The following is an 18,569-nucleotide window of genomic DNA, read 5'->3' on the forward strand; positions in this document are numbered from 1 at the left end:
ATAATTTGGAATGTTTTATGCATTTTTTAAATATCGAGACATTCGTCCCGCCAGAACAGGCTCGGCTGCTCTCTCCGATGGCAGTGAAGGACGGTGAAGGTTTTCGGCCACTTTCGACCTTTCGATGGACAGCGCCAGAGGTCAGGAACCCTCGGCCTAACTTGCACAATTATCGTTTGGAAATCTTCAGCGAGATTATTTTTTGACTCGACATTACGTTATTCCGGTTCTTCTATTGGCAGTCCATAATGCCAACAAATCCTTCATTGAACCGAGCGCCAACCGCGGTTTTTACCTTCCCTTTCCGGCCGTTCGGTTCGACATTCCCTCCCTGGCTGTTGCCGGTTCGACATTCCTCCCTCGGAGCGTGGCAAGCCAACAAATTCTTGGATGAACGAATATCCTGAGTACTGTCAAATGACAGCGTTCATTAAACGCCAAGGGATCAAATATTTTGTAGTTTATTTCCTGGCCTTGAACCTTCTACTAGGGGAATCGTCAAACTAAGAGAGCACAGATGCCCATATCGACCATGGCAAGTCTGGGGGTCCAAAGTGAATCCCTGTGTCGATTCCAGCAGTGTTGTATGATCCGTAGCACAGTCTTACAGTTGCTAAAGGCCGAGTCCGATTGTGTGAGAATTCCCTCAAGTATATTCTCGAAAAATGGTTGTTGATGTGGTCTAGCGAGACACCCGACGACACACATCGACCACGTCAAGCCTCGCAATGACACATCCTTTGGTAAGTTTTCAATAGCATCGATGACTTTCGCTATTGCATCATCTTGGTCTGTTGTGATTATATCTGAGGCTCCGGGGATGGTGTATAGTTGCACGAGAGCTGTAGTGGCGAAGATTCGTGTTACCAAGCGAGACTTTCGTGTTGATATAGTCTAGAGGATGACAGGTTAGATATGATGAGTTTGAGGTTTCACTCCAAACTTACCTCTGGTTCCAAATCCAGCGCATCAAGGCCATAGTGAATCCTGGCTTCTAGGGCCTCGATGTTGGAATGAAGTGCTTCAGGTTCGTAGGAATTCCCCTCAGCGCCCAGGCTTGCAATATCACCTATTATAATCATCATCCAATTTTGACATCCCATCACCCGCGACATGTCCACTTCCTGGACATTGAGCCATTGACGATACGGTGTCCTAGGTTGAGAGCCTGTCGACGTGCAGGCTAAAATGTCAAACCAAAGCAAATTTGCTACCTGAAATCTCTGGGCAATGGCTATTCCACCAACTAGCTCAGAGTCTGCTCCCTTTAATTCCGCTGGCTGGAGTTGGAGTTCGGAAGGCGTTGGTTCGGCCAAAATCGAGCCTAGAGCACTGACATGCGGCTCCCAGTTGCTTGTTCCCCCCTGGAATACCTGTCCTTCAATTAGCCTTGCAACAGTTGACAGTGGCATTCAACATACTTGGAAGCTGATTAAAGCTAGCCCTCCCGCCATAAATTCTACCCACTCCTCCCGGTTGCTTGCAAATCCCTCAACTTCACGCCGGGACAAGACCTGGCGGAGTTCCTGCAATGCCTTTGTGTGATATTGAATCAGCTCTGACTCTTGGCTTTCGGCTCGGTAATGCGACACAATATGCTGATGCAGCGCGGACAGCGTAAGCGCAGCCTGGCGCAGGGGAGCACTCTTGGTGAGAAGCCAGAACAGCCACCCTCGTCCTCCAAGATCCGGATCGTCCACATAATAGGGATATTGGAGTGGGAAGATGTAGTCTAGGTAGTGAACAATATGCTGCGCTTCCCTAAAGCTCGTGTTTTCGGACGGGGCTGGTTCCACTCGTTCCAAGGCCGGTTCAGGGTCAACTGTTGGTGTCTGCGATACTCTAGCCTCGCTCACACGCGATGTGGGAGCGACATGAGGCGGAGATGATCGGTTTTGAAGTCGTCGAATGCGCCGGAAATTCTCCTTGACGGTGCGTTTGATGTTCTGCAACTCTGAATCGAGCCTTCGGGGATCATTCATCCAGGCTGGTGGTTTAGACTCGTAGCCATAACACGGAATCCCACGACTGCTGCACTCCTTGCAGGTGGGAAACAGCTCGTCGCACTTCCGGTGACGGATCCTGCAAGTCCAGCAACCGATGCGTCCCCGATTCACGTACGGCGGCATCGTGAATGAATTGATTCAGGGGTGAACATGATCCAAATTGACCAGCATCAACCACGGCCAGTAAGATGCAGAAAAGGAGGAAGAAGCGGAGGGAGTGGGGAAGCCTGCAATCCACTTTATACAGAAGGAATTTAGACTAGCCACGTTGTTGCAAGTGCTGCTACCCTACACTAATTATTTTATCGCGTGATTCTAGAGTTGAGCAACGGCGAACTGATATTCCCACGTTCAAATTTCGGTGGATTCAATACCTACAACTGACTGTTACAGTGCATGTATGTGATTCATGACGCAAGTCTACCTTGGCGAACAAGAACCCCAAATTTCTTGACCCATGCGCGCCGTTAAGCTGCATTGTAATCAATCTCAAAACTAAACACTGAGTCGTAGTGTAGTGCCCAATATCCATCCCATATTAACTTTGTGATAGGTCCGGTCTTACCACCATTGACAGGCTTGTCATCCAAAGTTGTGATGGGCATAATGCCACCAGCAGTCGTGCACATGAAAATCTCATCGCAATTGTAAGCCAGGTCTACCGGTACAAATTCCACGTGGACTTTGATGTTGTTGGCTTTGGCTACGTCAAAGACGCTCTGTCGCGTTACGCCCTGGAGAACTCCACGATCGGGCGTGAAGAGAGCGCCGTCTTTGACAAGAATGATGTTGAATCCAGACCCCTCTGTAAGATTGGCATCTCCATCTGTAAGAAATGGATAAGTGGCGCCGCGGTCGGAGGCCTCAAAGAGACCGCGAACCAGGTCTCCCCATTGCAAGTTCTTCACAGTGGGATCCATAGACCCAGGGGGGACTCGTCGTACCGTCCTCGCAATGATGGCGCTACCGCCGACTGACTGTATCTCAGGCTCCATTAGCCAAACATAGGGCTGGATGAACATGTAGAGATTGTTGATGATTTCTTCGGGCTTGGAGCCACGGACACCCTTGAGCCCGCGCGTCACGATCAACTCAACATAGGCGTCCCGAATGCCGCTCTTGACTACCATGCCGACTAATATTTTCTTGACTTCATCCCGAGGCAGGGGGAGCTTCAGTCGCAACTTTGTGCAACTGGCTTCCAACCGAGTAATGTGGTCGTCGAGTCGGAAAAAACGACCGTCCCAGACTGCAGGCACGTCGTAGGTCAAGTCGCTGCGCATGAAGCCTTGGTCGAGAAGCGGAATGCGAGCCTCGGCGAGAGGAGCAAGCTCGCCCTCGATCCAGGCGATGCCCTTGGCGAAGCGGTTATTGCTCGCCTCCAGGACGGCCTGGCGTGCGGCGTAGCCGGCAAATATCTTCTCCATGGTGGCCATATCGAGACTGATAAGACGATGGAAGAGAAAGTCGAAACTTAGTTTGATTGGATGTGGTGCTTGAGAGTAGCTAGTGCTACGAGATTTTGATGGTCTTGCTTATGTACGGTTGTAGAGGATTATCGGTGATCTTGGGACACATGACCGTTAATATACTCATCGGAGCGGGCGTGGTGTTTTTACCTGATGAGGTAATTAATTCCGAGGAAGAGAATTTGGCTGATTTGCCATCGTCGTAGGTCTTGGCTGTCAGCGTCAGTGGGAGCCTGAGCCAGATTTCAATCACTCTGAGCAAGTGGCTAACATCCTCTGGCCTCATGGAGCGTCGACAGGTTCACTTCCTATCAACGAAGCTTTCAAACATATTGGACTGAAGATTGGGAAGGTAGCAGTCCTCAAAGATACACGGCGTTGATCTTGCCGAAATCGGTTCTAGCCTGAAGATTATCTCACATGCGGGGACGTTCCTTATCATGCATTCTGCAACCGACGTTTCCTGATTACGGCATGATTGTTGACTGGCTGAATGAGTTAGACTCGGGAGATGACCCGATACCTCGTGTGGCCCTTGCATCTAGTCAGTATCTCTAAGAGAGAATCAGCATACGAACAACACAAGGAGGGAGGAGGAGAGATTGTTGTTGGCGATGGCGCATTTTATTAGACTATATAGGGAGATGAAGGATGAAGAAGAAATAGACCAATGAACCTTCACGTAAAGGGGAGACATTAGAATTTTTATTCTGGAATACAATGACGTAAATAGGTAAAGGAGAAGTATTAGAGGACGGGAGGCCCTAGCGCAGAATAAACGCATTATATCTTCGAAAAGTCCATCTAACGGTTTTAACCACACCCAAATTCATTACTCAGTTGCCGTCCGAACAGCCTCGATGATCTTCCCGACAGCCGACGGATCAGACAGAGTGGAGATATCCCCCAGTTGATCCTCCTCAGCGGCCAAAATCTTTCTCAAGATGCGGCGCATGATCTTTCCAGAGCGAGTCTTGGGCAAATCAGGCACTACATAGATCCCTTTTGGAGTGGCGAAGGGACCAATTGATTTTCGAACTTGTTGAACTAGTTCTTTGTGTAAGCTGTGATTTCCTTGGGAGCCGTCCTTCAAGGTCAAGAAAGCTTTCGATGCTTGGCCTGTGAGCTCATCAGGTGTAGCAACCACCGCTGCTTCGGAGACTGCGGGATGTTCAATGAATGCGGCCTCTATCTCGGCCGTTGACAGGCGGTGCCCGCTCACGTTGATGATGTCGTCCATGCGGCCACGAATCCAGAAGAACCCGTCATCATCACGACTGGCGCCGTCACCAGTATACTTCAGGAGTGTTAGAAACATCCAGGGAGAGCAGAAGGTCTGAGAGAACTGACGTAGTATCCCTTGAAGGGCTTGAGATATGTGTCGATGTATCGATCGTGAGCACCCCACACTGTTCGTGCCATGCTAGGCCACGGCTGCTTGAATGCAAGGACGCCCTCAACATTGCTGTGATCAATCTCGCTGCCAGAAACCGGATCTAGAATAACCGGCTCAATGCCAAAGAAGGGAAGAGAGGCAGAACCAGGTTTCATCAGTGTGATACCGGCAAGAGGAGTGATAACATTGCATCCTGTCTCTGTCTGCCAATAAGTCTATTCGTGTTAGTAAGGGAATGGATTTTTAGTTTAGGTACATGCATGATCTTTGAACTTACATCGACGACATGTGCTTCCTTCTTCCCCACAATGTCGAAGTACCACTTCCAAATCTCAGGTGCAATCGGCTCACCAACAGAACCCAGAACTCGCAGATGACTCATGGTGCCCGTGACATACTCATCGCCAGCTCGTTTCAAGTAGCGAAGCGCGGTTGGAGCAACATAGAAATGCGTGATTTGGTGTTTCTCGATAATATCCCAATAACGGGATGGCGTCGGGTGGACCGGCGTTCCTTCAAAACGACCGTTGTGATACCAAGAAGCAATGGTGCGTACACCACATAGGTATGCCCTGTGATCCATCCGACATCGCAGCTGCAAAAGAACCGGTCGGCGTCGTGAATGTCAAAGACGTATTTTCCTGTGGAAGCGGCCCCGACAAGATAGCCGCCGGTAGAATGCACGATGCCCTTTGGTTTGCCCGTTGATCCGGATGTATATAGAAGAAACAGCGGATCTTCCGAGTCCATTTCCTCTGGCTGAATGTACCCAGGCCATTTCTGAACTTCTTGATGCCACCAATGATCTCTTCCAGATACCCAAGAAACTTGTGCACCCGTGTGTTGAAGAACCAAGACGTGGGATACGGCAGAGCATTGAGAAAGCGCTTTGTCGACGATCGCTTTGATGCTAATCGTTTTGCCTCCTCGCTTGCCTTGGTCCGCAGTGAGAACGACCTTGCATCTTGCATCCAGGATGCGGTCCCTCACGGAATCGGCAGAAAACCCGGCAAAAATGACAGAATGAATTGCACCGATGCGAGCGCAGGCGAGCAAAGCAATGACCACCTCCGGAACCATGGGCAGATAAACAGCAATAATGTCACCTTTCTGCACACCCATTCGCTTGAGTACATGGCAGAGCTTGCATACCTCTCGCAGCAGATCACCATAGGTTAGAGTTCGGCCAGAGTTGATTTCATCAGCCTCAAAGATGAGTGCCACCCTGTCGGGATCTTCAAATGCATGGCGGTCGATGCAGTTGAACGAAGCATTGAGTTTGCCTCCCAAGAACCAAGCATTGTCTCCATGAGTGAAACCCCCATTGTGCACCCTGTCGAAGTCTTTAGACCAAGATACGAGCTCACGGGCTTGTTTACCCCAAAACTCTCGGGGGTTGTTGATTGATTCTTGGTATAGCTGCTTGTAGTTTTCGAAACCTGGGCATGTTAGTCATGTTGGGTTTCACGTCACGAGGATTTTCGGGATTCTTACTTTCCAAATGTGGTTTGCTGGGATGCTCTGCCGGGATTGGTAAGTAAACGTCGCGTGGAATAAAGTAACGTGAGCTTGTACGTACTAGCCAGCATTCCTTCAGGGGTGCCTACATGACAGGGGATGGTCAGTTGATGCGATGAGACAACCGAGGCATGTGATGTGTTGACTCACTGAAAACGGGAATCCCATTCGAATCATTCATTTCCGTAGATTCGGTCGAATTGGCCGGATTGATAGGTGCGTGATTAGAAGCTAGTGAAGAAAAATGAGGCAGACAATAGATAGCTGTGATGTTTGGCGGACGATGCGACAGGCGTCGAGCGACGGTTCTGCGTGGACTAGAAAGGGTCAATAAATGGATAAACACGGAAACTTTTGAAAAGATTAGGTTGGATAAGCGGTGCTGCAGTACAGGAGGCAAGGCTCAGGGGTCTTGGGCTGCATAATAAGGTGAGCAGTACCGGGGCGATGGCCCACGGTGCCACACCGAGCAGCCAGGGGCAAATGGGGTGACGGAATCCGTCGTTCGGCGATGTGATGTTGTACCTTCAGCAGGCTAGACTGCCAGTCGGGCGTGATGCATGCTCCTATTTCTCATTTGTATTGCGCATTGCCATCGCCTGCTGACGCTTTTCCAAGCCTGATTCTGCCTCGTCTAAGTGGTGAGGTGGAGGGATGTTGTGGGGCTGTTGTCAGATGTTGAGCGAAAATGAACCCACTGGCCTGCGTTTTAGGAGACACGGTCAATCAACCCCCGATATCGGGACATCCGGTGGTCTGGTTAACGGCTCTGTATTCGATGACTGCGTGTCGCGTAGTACACAGCTGACGTTGGGAATCGGAGGCCGAATTTGTGACGTCTGCACAGCTTGGCGGAAGGAATTGACCCAACCAAAATTCCAAAGGCCCTTGTGTTCCCGGCAGAAGACCTCATGATTGCGAAGAAACATCAGCTGTTCTGAAGGCGAACGGGAACCGAATGCAATCTTCTCTCCGCCAGTGCAGGGGATAGCGCAGCGGGCTTCTAAACGATTTATTTCCGGGTATGGAACTTTGACCTCTAGTCTGACAAGCCTAAGCTGTAGTCATAAATATTGCGACATGTATTTTACTCTGATTTGCAGACTGCCACTCAGGAAACCCATTATATTCTGGCCATGTTCTCCTATCACATCTAAACGGAAACACATTGAAACACAGCACGAATGCGAAGGTTAAATTAACGAGCAAAATGGGGCAGGAAACAGCATGACAACATCATGAGGGCTCTTCGGCTTATTTGTGGACTGCGCGCGATTCAAATTTGTGAAATTGACCTATTGCAATATCTTCCAAGTTTTAGAGTTAACTACGCGGTTATTGCTCCGCCACTACCTAGCCGCTTTTCTGCTTTGTCCGAGAAAGCATGTGAAGCCATGTGTTAAAGCCCCTTCGTAGTTAAACCAATTGTCTGAGAGTCTGGCGGTGGTGTGTTCAGCATCTGTCGTGGTCCCATAGGAGTAGACGACTCCCTTGGTTTCGATGCTGAAGTGAGCGGAGATTGCCAGTTTTCCGTATGTATTGCTGCCGGTGCCGGCACGATCATACGACACGAAGAATTTGCTTTGTCCCATAAACCGGAATCGTTCAGAATCTCCAGGAGCGAGTCCCAATCTGATGGAACCATGTTGAGAGATTCTCCAGCAAGAAAATCCGTGTCTTGCGAGTTGTGTGACGAAAATTCCAAATCGGAAGCTGAATAGTTTGGTTGTTGAGGATCTGAGAGATCGGGTCTGACCTTATCTCGGCTACCTGCTTGAGAGTAACAGTGCACGTCGGTGATTCTGTGAGCCTTATATTGGTGCCTGGATAGGAAATCACTGCAGCAGAACCTTGACGAGCACTGCCAGCAGTAGAAGTAAATCATTTCCGCTAGCTTTGGATCGTCCTCTGGTAAGCAGTGATGACTGGAAAGACGACTAGAAACCCCTTGAGCGGCTGAAACACCCATCTGGAATTGCTCAGGCATTTTAGCTAATATCAGCAAACCTTCTTCAAAGTTGAGCCAATTTGGGATTAGAATGGGTCGGTTGGTCCATTATCAGCAAAGATATTTGTGCCGGAAAGTGGGCGGTCAGACCCCGAGTGCCGATATTGATGCCGATGTTGATACCCATGTACGCCACCCCGAGGCACCCCGCTTTGTTCCGAGGTCTTAGCGCTACTCTATGGCACCTCGTCGCATTTTACAATATTTCCCTATATCTGGCCGCCATAAGAGACTTGTCACTGCGGGAAATTAATAATTTGGTCCTTTATTGCAAATAGTGTACCCTAGGCTGGCCAATCATCATCCAAACACCATGAAAAAATGTTCTCAACTTAGGTAGCTTTGAAAAGGGCTGGGTTATCACTCCGAACTCAATTGCAAAGAAGATGGACAGATTGAAATAAAAAATAAATGCATTCCAATATACCATGAGACTTAAGCTGTTATCCTTCATGCTATACAACCTTCTTCAGATGGGGTGTTTAATGACGTATTTCTGCATACTCACCTGGTCAACAAGAATCAAAGCCCTCATCTGCAATTTATTTATGGAGGACCGTGGATGATGGCTGGCCGCGGGAAACAACTGCATCTGGCCGTCAGGCAAGAACAGGTGCTTAGATGATTCATAAAAGCCGAGAATTACGCATGCCCCCCATGGCCGTGGAGAACCGGGATAATTTGCCTCTGGCATATACCAGTAGCGAACATATCTGTTGCCACGTGAAGTGTCGTCACTTGCCGTCCCGCAGACGTAGACTAGCCAAAGCTAAGAAGAGCCTCCCTAGTCCTGAAAATGGACAAGGCTGTTAGATATGCCGTCCCTAATCAAGGTTCCTCCGGAATTGCCTAGCCCGGGACAGATATCCCGAGACAGATGTGGGGGGCATGGAACTCACGGAACGCAGCATTTACGGAGAGAAATTAATCTAACCGAAATCCACCAGCAATTCTCCGCTTGTGGACCTCACTCCTGATCTTCAGACTTGCAGGCATCTGTCATGATCTGGTCCCGCGACGACGCAAAGTGTAGTGTCTACCCTCTTTCGTCGTCCTTCCCCACAAAGAATGCCGAGAATGCCGCAAGTCAGTTACCTGGACCATCGGAGTTGAGAGCCCCGGAGATTTCTTGTTCACCGTTAAGAGGCATCGGCACAGCTACTAGTCTAACGTATCATTCAATTTACTTTACTCTCTTTATTTCGTTCTATTTTTTGGAAGTCTTTTTTGAGAGAAGTATAGGTATGTGCTCCTTGATTCAGAATGCTGATTGCTTGATTGTTTATTCTGTGATTGCCACTCCAAGTGGGCTGTTATCCTGTGAGGCCATTCGATTATGATCTCCACCTGCAATCACAAACCTGCTTGTTGGTAGCCATACTTATTTGCTCCAAATACATGATACCTGTATTTTACCATGGAGTTAAGTTGCGGGAAAGCGATTAATTCACATTAACGCTGTGATGGTACATAGACGTGAAAGTCAGCCCTCAATCAGAGAAATAACGATTGCTCAATTCGCCCTGCCTTTGATTCGGTAATAGAACCGTCCAATAGTAATATGCCCGAGTGCAGTAATGCCGCAGGCCCAGGTAAAGTTAGCGAAGATGATCTCTCATAGCATCGTCCGAGTAGCGCGTGGAGTGGAGCAGCTCAACTCACATTGAAGTGCTAAAGTTGCAGTGCAAAAAATCAGACCCAAATCGGGTCGTGACGGTGCCGGTGACGAAAATGAATTTTATTGCCAAATTTTAATGTTATTCCCCTTCGGGCAGCAAAAATAATATTAAACCTGGGAATGTGGACCCGACGAAAAGACGCTGAGTTATAAAGAGTCCCTCAATATCACGATTCTGCCCTAAGCTTAGATCAATAAAGTTGCCAAGAAAAGACCCCTGCGATTGCCCGTTTACCTTAAAAAAAAACAAGGCTGCAATTGTCACTCGATGGAGGGTGACGGTGACGGTGACCGCCCTTCGCAACGAGAAGTCCATTATCTGAAAGTTGACTACGCCGATATTGGGGGCGTGGGCCAGGCGTTCAAGCAGGCTGGCGTTGACACTGTGATCTGTGCAATTGGCGTTGTCACTCCGGAAACAAACCAAGCCCAGCTCAATCTCATACAAGCAGCGGAACAATCAGAGCCAACGCGAAGATTTGTCATCAGTGGCTTTGATATGCAGCATTTGAAAGAGATAAGTCAAATTCTAGTAGCAGAATGACTGGTACTAATTACGGACATTTGGCACATCGAAATTAGTCCATTTGCCCGGTACACGTTTGAAGCTATCGAAAGCCTTGATAAGATCAGCCTTGAGTATACTCGCATCGTGAATGGCTGGTTTCTGGATTATTATGGTATGCCGTGTTGGAAATCTCACCCCCACCCATGGATCAACACCATGAACATGGAGAAGAAATGGGCAGCCATTCCTGAGATGGATCTGCAAATGCGACTTTTATTACAACTCAGGACATGTCCAAGTTTGTCGCTCACTTAATGGATGTCGGCGAGTGGCCTGCGGTCAGCTTTATCGCCTCTGAGACATTGTCATTCAATCAACTCGTAGCGATGCCGGAGAAAGCGCGAGGTGAGTGACAGGCCCAATAACTGTTTGAATGAAGTTAATTAGGCACAGGATGAAAATTTCAGGTTGCGTATGACAGCTTGGACAAGCTGAAGTCGGGGTCGATTTCTTTCTTTCAAGAGTTCCCTCATATCAACTTCGTCGAGAACCCTGAAGCCTTTTTCGCAACGATTCACTACCAAGATGGATTAGAGCGATATCGTATTGTGAATGTGGAAAGCTTGACTGACAGGGTTTCTAGAAATCAAGATGACCAGCGCAGCAGAGGTAATGGAATCGTCTTGGACAGGGAAATAGAAAGTTTTCAATGGCTTGAGACGTACGTTCTGAAGCCTTGACCTATCTATGTGGGTTGAATTGACAATCAAAGCTACATATTTCGGACTATAAAGGCGAGTTGATGCTGCGATATGTGTCTCGATGTATTCAAGTATCTGCTGTTGTTGAGATTATCTCCTTCACTACCATCCAGGCGAATGTCATGTTCCATGCCAGCTTCATCGCGGAATCTCAGCCCAGGTCTGTGCAAGGTCTCTTCCGAGTCCAGATTCAATGTTTAGGCATGACGTATTCCTTTCGTTTAGTACATGGCGTTGTGTTTGTTCAGGCAGTAGACATCAAAGAATGATTGCTTATAAGGATTTTACCGACGTGCTGATATGTTTGTTTTGGGTGCTTCAATCCAAGGACTTGACGCAGACATCTTCACCCTTCCGGCTCCTAGTCAACGTCTCGGCGTTGTACGTACGAATGAATGTTATGATTCTCGGACCATTGGCCCTCCAGATCTGGATCTCCGAGCTGGCGTGCAGCCTAGCGCTCAAGAGAAATGTGCCGTTAAGTGACAGCGCCAGGGGCTCCGCGAAATTAATCAATCCGAGCTTGGTATCGATAAAACCAGCGATGAGAACACGATTGTTGGGGCCCAGGACCAGGGCCTACGGGTTGGGTTTCCTTTGAAAAAGCCATGGTGCGTGACGCATAGCAAATGCTATGTAAAACAAGACCAGGAAAGACACTTCCGAGCGGTAAGGCTTTACACGTCTGATCATATGTGAGAAAACTCTCTGCGTTCTTCCCATAAAGAGAGGCTCTTCGCCCCAGACTTAGAGACAACGATAAAGGACGTCGGATAATCGCAGACTTTCGACAGTCTCCGGATGCTCCAAGGGCTTTAGCTTTGACTAAATACAAAGCTAAATAAAGAAAAGGCCAACATTAAGTCTAGGCCTTGAGCTATAGACGCCTCTGACGAAAGAAAGAAAAAATTGTATTCCTAACATGTGATAATCCTGACATGTGACAAACGGTCCTAATTCCGCGCCTCATACAACTTGCTGCAGACCGCGACGGTAATCGCTTTTGGCTTCATCTATTTCTTTCCATTCATTTTCTTGGTCTTTGAGTCTTCCAGACTGTCAAACTGGTTCAAAGGTCTGAGCTAAACTTAGGTAAGCCAGTCCTGCTATGATACTCGAAAAATCCTACATTGCGAGACTGGATACTTACCATTTGCCTTTTGTTACAGTCTTGGCCGCCATGGTAACGACGTAAAATCGGTTCATTGTAAGTTGTCCTTGGTTTCTTGTAGATAGATCTGCTACTCGACTGTAGAGATGAATCACGGATGGGGAAAGCGCATTTGGTATGGCCTTGGCAGACCTCGTTGGGTTTAACAGCGCGAGAAGCCCGCACTTTGATATGCTCGAGATAGCACCTTGATACAAATCTCAGGTCCAGCTTAACTTAAATCAGGTCCAGCTCCCTAACATTCTGGCCTATTTCATATGTCCATCCATTACCAATATACTCATGTGTCTGTAATGTACCGCATCAACGCGTCACTTACGTGCATGTAGCGATCCTTAGATAAACGGGCTAAGGATCGACAAAAGTAAAGTTCAGCACTCGTACTGGCTCCAGCCTTTAAAAGAACTGCGCCGGCCCTGTCTGACAGTCCCCGCCTCGTATAAGCTTGACGTGAAAGACACCAGCGGGCCTGCTGCGAGTGCTGGTAAAATATGAACTTAAATTATATATAAATGTTCCGCTGCGATTGCGATATGGCAAGGCGGGAATAGCAGAAATAAATATGCCAGGACGCTCTGCTAGCATCCGTGACAGTTATTGCACCTTGCCATAGCGCAAGGAACCCTACACTCGGTATTCACACTAAACCCCCAGCTCTGCATGAGATCGACTCGACTCTCCATTTTTCATGGGCTCCTTTTCTGATGTGATGTGGGTCGTATTGCCACTACCCATTCCCGTCTCATCAGCACTTGTAGGAACCAGCTCGCCGTGGATGTAACCTTGCTCCGGGTCGTGGGCCTCGCATGGCCCGAAAACATACGCCGCTTCGCCGTGAATGCTGTCATCGCCGAGGATGAGTTGCTCTTCCGTCATACGCAGTGGAATACGCAGCACGTGCTTGATGAATAGTAGAATAAGCGACGTCCAGACAAGATTCCAGCCAATGACGAAACATGCGCCGGCCATTTGGTATCCAAGTTGCATGCCGTTGCCAGCAACTGCTCCTCCGGGATTCGTCAGTCCAAAGGCGGCACAGCCCTCTTTGGTGGCCCATAGACCAGTTCCGAAGCCGCCGACGAAGCCGGCAACCATGTGTGTGTGCGTGACTCCAAGAGTATCATCGAAATTTCGCTCGAAGGCTGGGAACTTCTTGGCAACAATGTTCATAGTGAACCACGGAATGGAGCCAGAACCTAGGCCAAGCAGAATTGCTCCCCAACCAGCAACAACACCCGCGGCTGGCGTGATGGCAACCAGGCCTGTAATCATGCCCTGGATTGCCCCGATAACCGATGGCTTCTTGAAGTAGAGAGTGTCGCAAGCGGTCCATGTCAGGAGGGAGATGGCAGTGCACAGGTTCGTGTTAAGCACGGCAACACCAGCGTCAGCGCTTGCAGCGTAAGGATCACCACCGTTGAAGCCGTTCCAGCCGACCCAAAGAATACCAGCACCGACGAGTGTACTTAAGATGTTGTTTGGTCGTGTGTCCTCGCGGTCCTTGGCCAATCGCGGTCCAATCCAGTAACTTCCGATGAACCCGGCCGTTCCGCTCGAGAGATGAATCACATAGCCACCGGAGTAGTCGATGACGCCGAGGTCGAAGAGGAAGCCTCCTCCCCAGAGGGAAAACGCGCCAACCGTGTAGGAGAGCGTCAACCATAGCGGGACGAAAACCATCCAAGCGTAAAAGTTCATGCGTCCGAGAAAGGCGCCTGCCATGATGACCAGGGTGATTGCCGCGAAGACAAACTGGAAGTAGATCATGGTCGCCAGGGGAAACTGCTGCCCAACACCGATCGCAGGTAGGTAAGACTGCTCGAGCATTGTGTTGATGCCTAGCACATTATTCGGCTTGCCAACGAAGGGAAGCATTTTCTCGCCGAACGAAGCCTTGTAACCCCACAGAACCCAGCAGACGAGGACGGAGGCGAAAGCATAGAGGGCCATGAAAGCACTGTTGATGGCCCACTTCTTCTTCATAATGCCAGCGTAGAGCACGACGAGACCGGGGACAGATTGTAAGGCTACGAGAGACGCCGCAGTGAGCTGCCACGCATTGTCACCTATAGAAAAACGCGTCAGCCGTACATTCGAATGATACAAGTGATGTATGTGCCATGAGAAGTCGCGGGAGCAACTTGATTACATCGGGTCGAAAGAGGATTCACTCACCACTCCCGACACCAGACGCTGGGTCTGGCGTCCACCACGTTGTCGTGTTATCGGACATGGTCTATGCTGCCCGCTATGATTCGTAAATGATTAAAGAGGGAATTATTTTAACTTGATTTCGCTCGGCGCCTTTCACAATTGGTGAGGGCGTAGAGGCTTTATACTAGGGAAGCAGGAGGGGGACAATATGAGCTCCGGCCGAAAGGGAGACGGAAGACCCTTATATTGGAGCGCGTACAAGCAGAAGCAAGGGTAGCTCGGGAGGCCTGGAGAAAGGATCGGATGTCGGCCATGCTTATCTCGTTGCCCAAGAGGAGACAGCTCCAAGTATTGAGACACCAATTCAAATGTGGGAGCTCTAAAGTGGGTATAGATTGGTACAGATGGGGGACGTGGGGAGAGAAGTGTCCAGGACAAGGCGGAGGGACTGATGGTGTGCTCTAAACCTGATGGACATGAGGGGGTTCGCACCAGCATGCAATGGACGTCTCTTTGCTTGAGGCTTTCGCCTAGTACCATACCTTGATTTGATGCTTTTCCATTAGCAAAGGTGAGTGGTCAACGTACACAGCTCTCCCAAAACTCCTTCCAGCTCATGGTGGTACAAGGCTGATGCCACCCACTGCATCTTATCGAGCTCTGCGGTTGACTTCTCGCCGCGCGATGCTGGAACTTAATTCTCGTAGGACGTTGGCCAATCCCCGCGTCGTGATTAGCTCCACGGATCTTACTCGCCCGCGACGGAAAAGACGGAACGAAGAGTCTGGCGTCGCATATCTTATCGCCGTCAGGTCATGTCACAAGAGGATTCTTGAACGGCTGGTCAATTCCTTCGGATCAAACTAGCCGTAAATACCCCAGTCCGGGCCGTCAACCTGCGGAAATGGGTGTGGCTTACGATGTGTAGATGTCATGCAAGGCACTGCCTCTGTGCTTGCAGACGTTGGCGCTTCCACAAGCGATATCTGATAATCTGTTAAATAATTCTAGTTTGTCATACAGGTGATTGTCTTATCTTTAGGCCATTTCCTTCTGTTTTGGGAACGTCGGTTCACGTTGGATGCCAGCACATGAAATTGTGCTTCCGGGACCATGGTGAAGCCACGATCCGTCAATTGGCAGCTTTGCAGTCCTACAATCTCTAATTCTTTGGCAAATGCCACTAGCATGTCATTTTCACGAGTAGAAATGTAGAATAGTTCTTAATATGTCTTATTTAGGGACAATTTTCCCCGTGCTTGTACGCGTCAACCGATATATTTACACCTTTTTGATGAAATGTCGTTCGCCCTTGGACATCGCCAAGACCTGGACTCTGGGGAAGTTCTTGGCATGCTTCAAAATGGCGCTGCTAGACCCAATCCCAGCTGATCATTTGTGGGCCATGTACCGGATCTCCGGCACCAGCCTTTACGAAAGGGCTGCCTGTCCTGGTATTCTTAGACCGGAATGCCATCCCCCAACACGAGTCTTATCTTCGGTTTGTGCAGGTGTGGAAGATTGGACTAATGAGGTGTGTTTCTCTTATCTGTGGCTGGTGTGGCGCCGTTTAATACCCTGCTCACCCACGCTCGTTGTGAACACGGGCATTGCTTACCCGGTGTTAGTGGCATTCCAATGTCTGGTGTAATTCTTCGTCACTCTAGAGCCAGTCCTTTCGAGTTCTAACTAATGGGCTCCCGGAACGGAAGCTGGACTGCACATCGCATGCACGTGCAATGATGTGATTACAGTAACCAAGCCTCCCCCGATGCCACCTCTCAGCCCAACCCCGCAAAATTCAAGAATAGGTCTATGGCATGAATACCCTCTCCAGTGTATCGGCGTGGTCATCGTGATGAGACGCTGATGGATATAATAATTGGTAACGGAGTACGGAGCAGACCAATGGATCTAGCAAGTTGCAGGTGTCGAGAAGAAAAAGTAGAGAGCATATCCGTGGCAGCATTCCTCGTGCCGGTGACCCGCTTTTTTCCCACGGACAAATATTCCACGGAAAGAGCTCTTGGCGCCGTATTCCACGGACAGTTAACAGGTTGATATCCTTGTGTAAACTCGATTATCAATCATGTGGCCTTCACTATATATATCTCGTCTTGAATAATCCTCAGATAACAAGTAGTTTTATTCAAAAACCTTGATACTACTTGTCAAAATGACTACCAACGCTATCGTGATCCTCCCGGAAGAGAAGGTCGCTGGGATCAGAGTGGTCCCCATGCCCAAGATCCGAGATGATTGGATTCTTGTTAAAACAAAAGCTGTGGCTCTCAATCCAACGGATTGGAAACACATCGACTTTGGTTATGCCAATGCGGGGTCCAGAATCGGATGTGATTACGCTGGCGTTGTGGAGGAGGTTGGAAGCAATGTCACAAACTTCAAAAAGGGCGACCGGGTCGCTGGTTTGTGTCATGGAGGGTGAGTGTTTGATATATGAGTTTACATGCGCCTCTAGAAACTTGCTAATGATTGATGCTGTGCCAGTCATCGTACCGACCACGAAACAGGCGCCTTTGGAGAGTACCTACTCGCAAAAGCTTGTGTTCAAATAAAGATCTCAGACAATGTGGATTTTGAGCATGCGGCGACGATTCCCGTAGCTTTCTTTACTTGTGTAAGGCAACGGATTGAGCGAGCGGCATATAGACCCAACGACTGACAAACAAACCAGGGACTTGGGCTCTATAAATCACTTCAACTTCCCATGCCTACAGACCCGGCTAAGAAACCATTCCCTGTCCTGATACATGGTGGTAGCACTGCCACAGGAATGTGGGGGATTCAGTTCGCAAAGGCCTCTGGCCTTACTGTGGTCGCCACGGCTTCACCACACAATTTCGATTACCTCAAATGGCTTGGCGCCGATGCGGTTTTCGACTACCGGTCACCAACCTGTGGCACCGACATCAGGGCCTTCACTAAAAACAAGCTAAGACATGCTTGGGACTGTGCTGGTGGTGGTGAAGTCATCTGTGGAGAGGCTTTGAGCGATGCCGAGCCCAGCAAGTATGGCGGCCTCAACGCCAGCAACCCCACGAATGCAGACATTTTGAAGAATGCGAATCCACTGGTGGATGGTTCGTTTTTCGTTTTAGCATACAATGTGCTCAATGAGCCGTATGAATGGCGAAATGCTATGATACAGCCACCTGTAGACCAGATGGAGTTTGCGCAGATGTTCAAGGAAGTGGCCCGAGATCTTCTCGACAAAGGACATCTGAAGTTCATCAACATCAGTTTGAACAAAGGGGGGAGTGGCCTAGAGGGAATCTTGAAGGGATTGGATGAAATGCGCATGGGAAAGGTCAGCGGTCAGAAGCTGGTGTACACATTGTGAGGCCAAGAGAGCAGCACCGATGAGTGGTGTCGCTATGTATGCACGGTCTAAATCTCTAGCAGGTTATATTTACTAGTTGGTGATTTCTTCGCCATCGTTGCATAAATCCTGTTCTCTTAATGCTTAAAAATTTGTCATGCCGTTACATCTAGTCGTCCACAACTGTGTGTTCCTGTTAGGCTCACCCGTTGTCCACTGTCGCATAAATACTGCCAGTCGTTCTTTCGCCCAGAGACAATGACAGTGCAGAGTCCCTACACTAATGCACTTTTTTTGGAGGGAGTAAATAGGGTTCAAGATGCACATGCATGTGCGAATGCACGAGCGTTCTGGAATGTCACAATTTGACCCGTCCGTGGACTGGGTCACTTCAGGAAGTCTGTATCCGTGGATTTAGCGTCCGTGGAATGTAATGCCGTGGAGTTTAAAGTAGATCCCAGCCATAAATTACTTGTCGTATGATCCGTCTTGTTTGCCTTTTCATAGCTAATTACATCCTTTAGCCGACCCTCGATCACCATTGAGTCTAGGCTTTCCAC

General features: G+C 49.0%; 7 protein-coding genes across 7 annotated transcripts; 2 read left to right on the top strand and 5 right to left on the bottom strand.

The window, feature by feature from the left end:
• Positions 1-206: 206 nt before the first annotated feature.
• Positions 207-2,196, bottom strand: BGZ61DRAFT_63841 (fungal-specific transcription factor domain-containing protein). The gene is made up of 3 exons (XM_046256943.1): positions 1,422-2,196; positions 948-1,373; positions 207-894 (listed from the first exon to the last, which is right to left on the bottom strand). Exons 1-3 carry the CDS (start codon positions 2,127-2,129, stop codon positions 499-501), a joined length of 1,530 nt encoding a protein of 509 aa, XP_046101509.1. The 5' UTR covers positions 2,130-2,196; the 3' UTR covers positions 207-498.
• Positions 2,197-2,473: 277 nt separating this feature from the next.
• BGZ61DRAFT_358285 (aminotransferase) lies at positions 2,474-3,442 on the bottom strand (the record flags this gene model as incomplete). Its single annotated transcript, XM_046240950.1, has 1 exon — positions 2,474-3,442. The coding sequence occupies one exon, from the start codon at positions 3,440-3,442 to the stop codon at positions 2,474-2,476; it is 969 nt and encodes a 322-aa protein (XP_046101510.1).
• Positions 3,443-4,123: 681 nt separating this feature from the next.
• BGZ61DRAFT_507796 (acetyl-coenzyme A synthetase-like protein 1) lies at positions 4,124-6,893 on the bottom strand. The gene is made up of 7 exons (XM_046251926.1): positions 6,540-6,893; positions 6,451-6,474; positions 6,366-6,392; positions 5,397-6,310; positions 5,149-5,337; positions 4,826-5,086; positions 4,124-4,772 (listed from the first exon to the last, which is right to left on the bottom strand). Exons 1-7 carry the CDS (start codon positions 6,568-6,570, stop codon positions 4,308-4,310), a joined length of 1,911 nt encoding a protein of 636 aa, XP_046101511.1. The 5' UTR covers positions 6,571-6,893; the 3' UTR covers positions 4,124-4,307.
• A 793-nt stretch (positions 6,894-7,686) lies between these two features.
• BGZ61DRAFT_456106 (uncharacterized protein) lies at positions 7,687-8,418 on the bottom strand. The gene has a single exon (XM_046246462.1). The coding sequence runs from the start codon at positions 8,374-8,376 to the stop codon at positions 7,789-7,791; it is 588 nt and encodes a 195-aa protein (XP_046101512.1). The 5' UTR covers positions 8,377-8,418; the 3' UTR covers positions 7,687-7,788.
• A 1,925-nt stretch (positions 8,419-10,343) lies between these two features.
• Positions 10,344-11,282, top strand: BGZ61DRAFT_495968 (uncharacterized protein; the record flags this gene model as incomplete). Its single annotated transcript, XM_046250960.1, has 5 exons — positions 10,344-10,596; positions 10,684-10,727; positions 10,871-10,992; positions 11,065-11,186; positions 11,218-11,282. 5 exons carry the CDS (start codon positions 10,344-10,346, stop codon positions 11,280-11,282), a joined length of 606 nt encoding a protein of 201 aa, XP_046101513.1.
• A 1,753-nt stretch (positions 11,283-13,035) lies between these two features.
• BGZ61DRAFT_550394 (ammonium transporter AmtB-like domain-containing protein) lies at positions 13,036-14,748 on the bottom strand (the record flags this gene model as incomplete). The annotated part of the gene is made up of 2 exons (XM_046255463.1): positions 13,036-14,581; positions 14,691-14,748. 2 exons carry the CDS (start codon positions 14,746-14,748, stop codon positions 13,158-13,160), a joined length of 1,482 nt encoding a protein of 493 aa, XP_046101514.1. The 3' UTR covers positions 13,036-13,157.
• Positions 14,749-16,845: 2,097 nt separating this feature from the next.
• Positions 16,846-18,131, top strand: BGZ61DRAFT_550396 (putative alcohol dehydrogenase; the record flags this gene model as incomplete). The annotated part of the gene is made up of 3 exons (XM_046255464.1): positions 16,846-17,111; positions 17,178-17,307; positions 17,365-18,131. The coding sequence occupies 3 exons, from the start codon at positions 16,846-16,848 to the stop codon at positions 18,028-18,030; spliced, it is 1,062 nt and encodes a 353-aa protein (XP_046101515.1). The 3' UTR covers positions 18,031-18,131.
• Positions 18,132-18,569: the final 438 nt, after the last annotated feature.

This window comes from Ilyonectria robusta (genome assembly GCF_021365365.1).
Source record: "Ilyonectria robusta strain PMI_751 chromosome Unknown BGZ61scaffold_16, whole genome shotgun sequence".
Classification (NCBI taxonomy): Eukaryota; Fungi; Ascomycota; class Sordariomycetes; order Hypocreales; family Nectriaceae; genus Ilyonectria; species Ilyonectria robusta.

What these genes read in the sequence shown, in the direction of transcription:
- BGZ61DRAFT_63841 (XM_046256943.1), bottom strand. Translation starts at nt 2,129, where the DNA reads ATGCCGCCGTACGTGAATCGGGGACGCATCGGTTGCTGGACTTGCAGG. An exon ending in TAGCTTTAATCAGCTTCCAA is followed by an intron (nt 1,374 to 1,421) that starts GTATGTTGAATG and finishes ATTGAAGGACAG; the next exon opens with GTATTCCAGGGGGGAACAAG. An exon ending in CGCTGGATTTGGAACCAGAG is followed by an intron (nt 895 to 947) that starts GTAAGTTTGGAG and finishes GTCATCCTCTAG; the next exon opens with ACTATATCAACACGAAAGTC.
- BGZ61DRAFT_507796 (XM_046251926.1), bottom strand. Translation starts at nt 6,570, where the DNA reads ATGAATGATTCGAATGGGATTCCCGTTTTCA. An exon ending in GAATGGGATTCCCGTTTTCA is followed by an intron (nt 6,475 to 6,539) that starts GTGAGTCAACAC and finishes CCTGTCATGTAG; the next exon opens with GCACCCCTGAAGGAATGCTG. An exon ending in TGCTTCTTGGTATCACAACG is followed by an intron (nt 5,338 to 5,396) that starts GTCGTTTTGAAG and finishes GATATTATCGAG; the next exon opens with AAACACCAAATCACGCATTT.
- BGZ61DRAFT_456106 (XM_046246462.1), bottom strand. Translation starts at nt 8,376, where the DNA reads ATGCCTGAGCAATTCCAGATGGGTGTTTCAGCCGCTCAAGGGGTTTCT.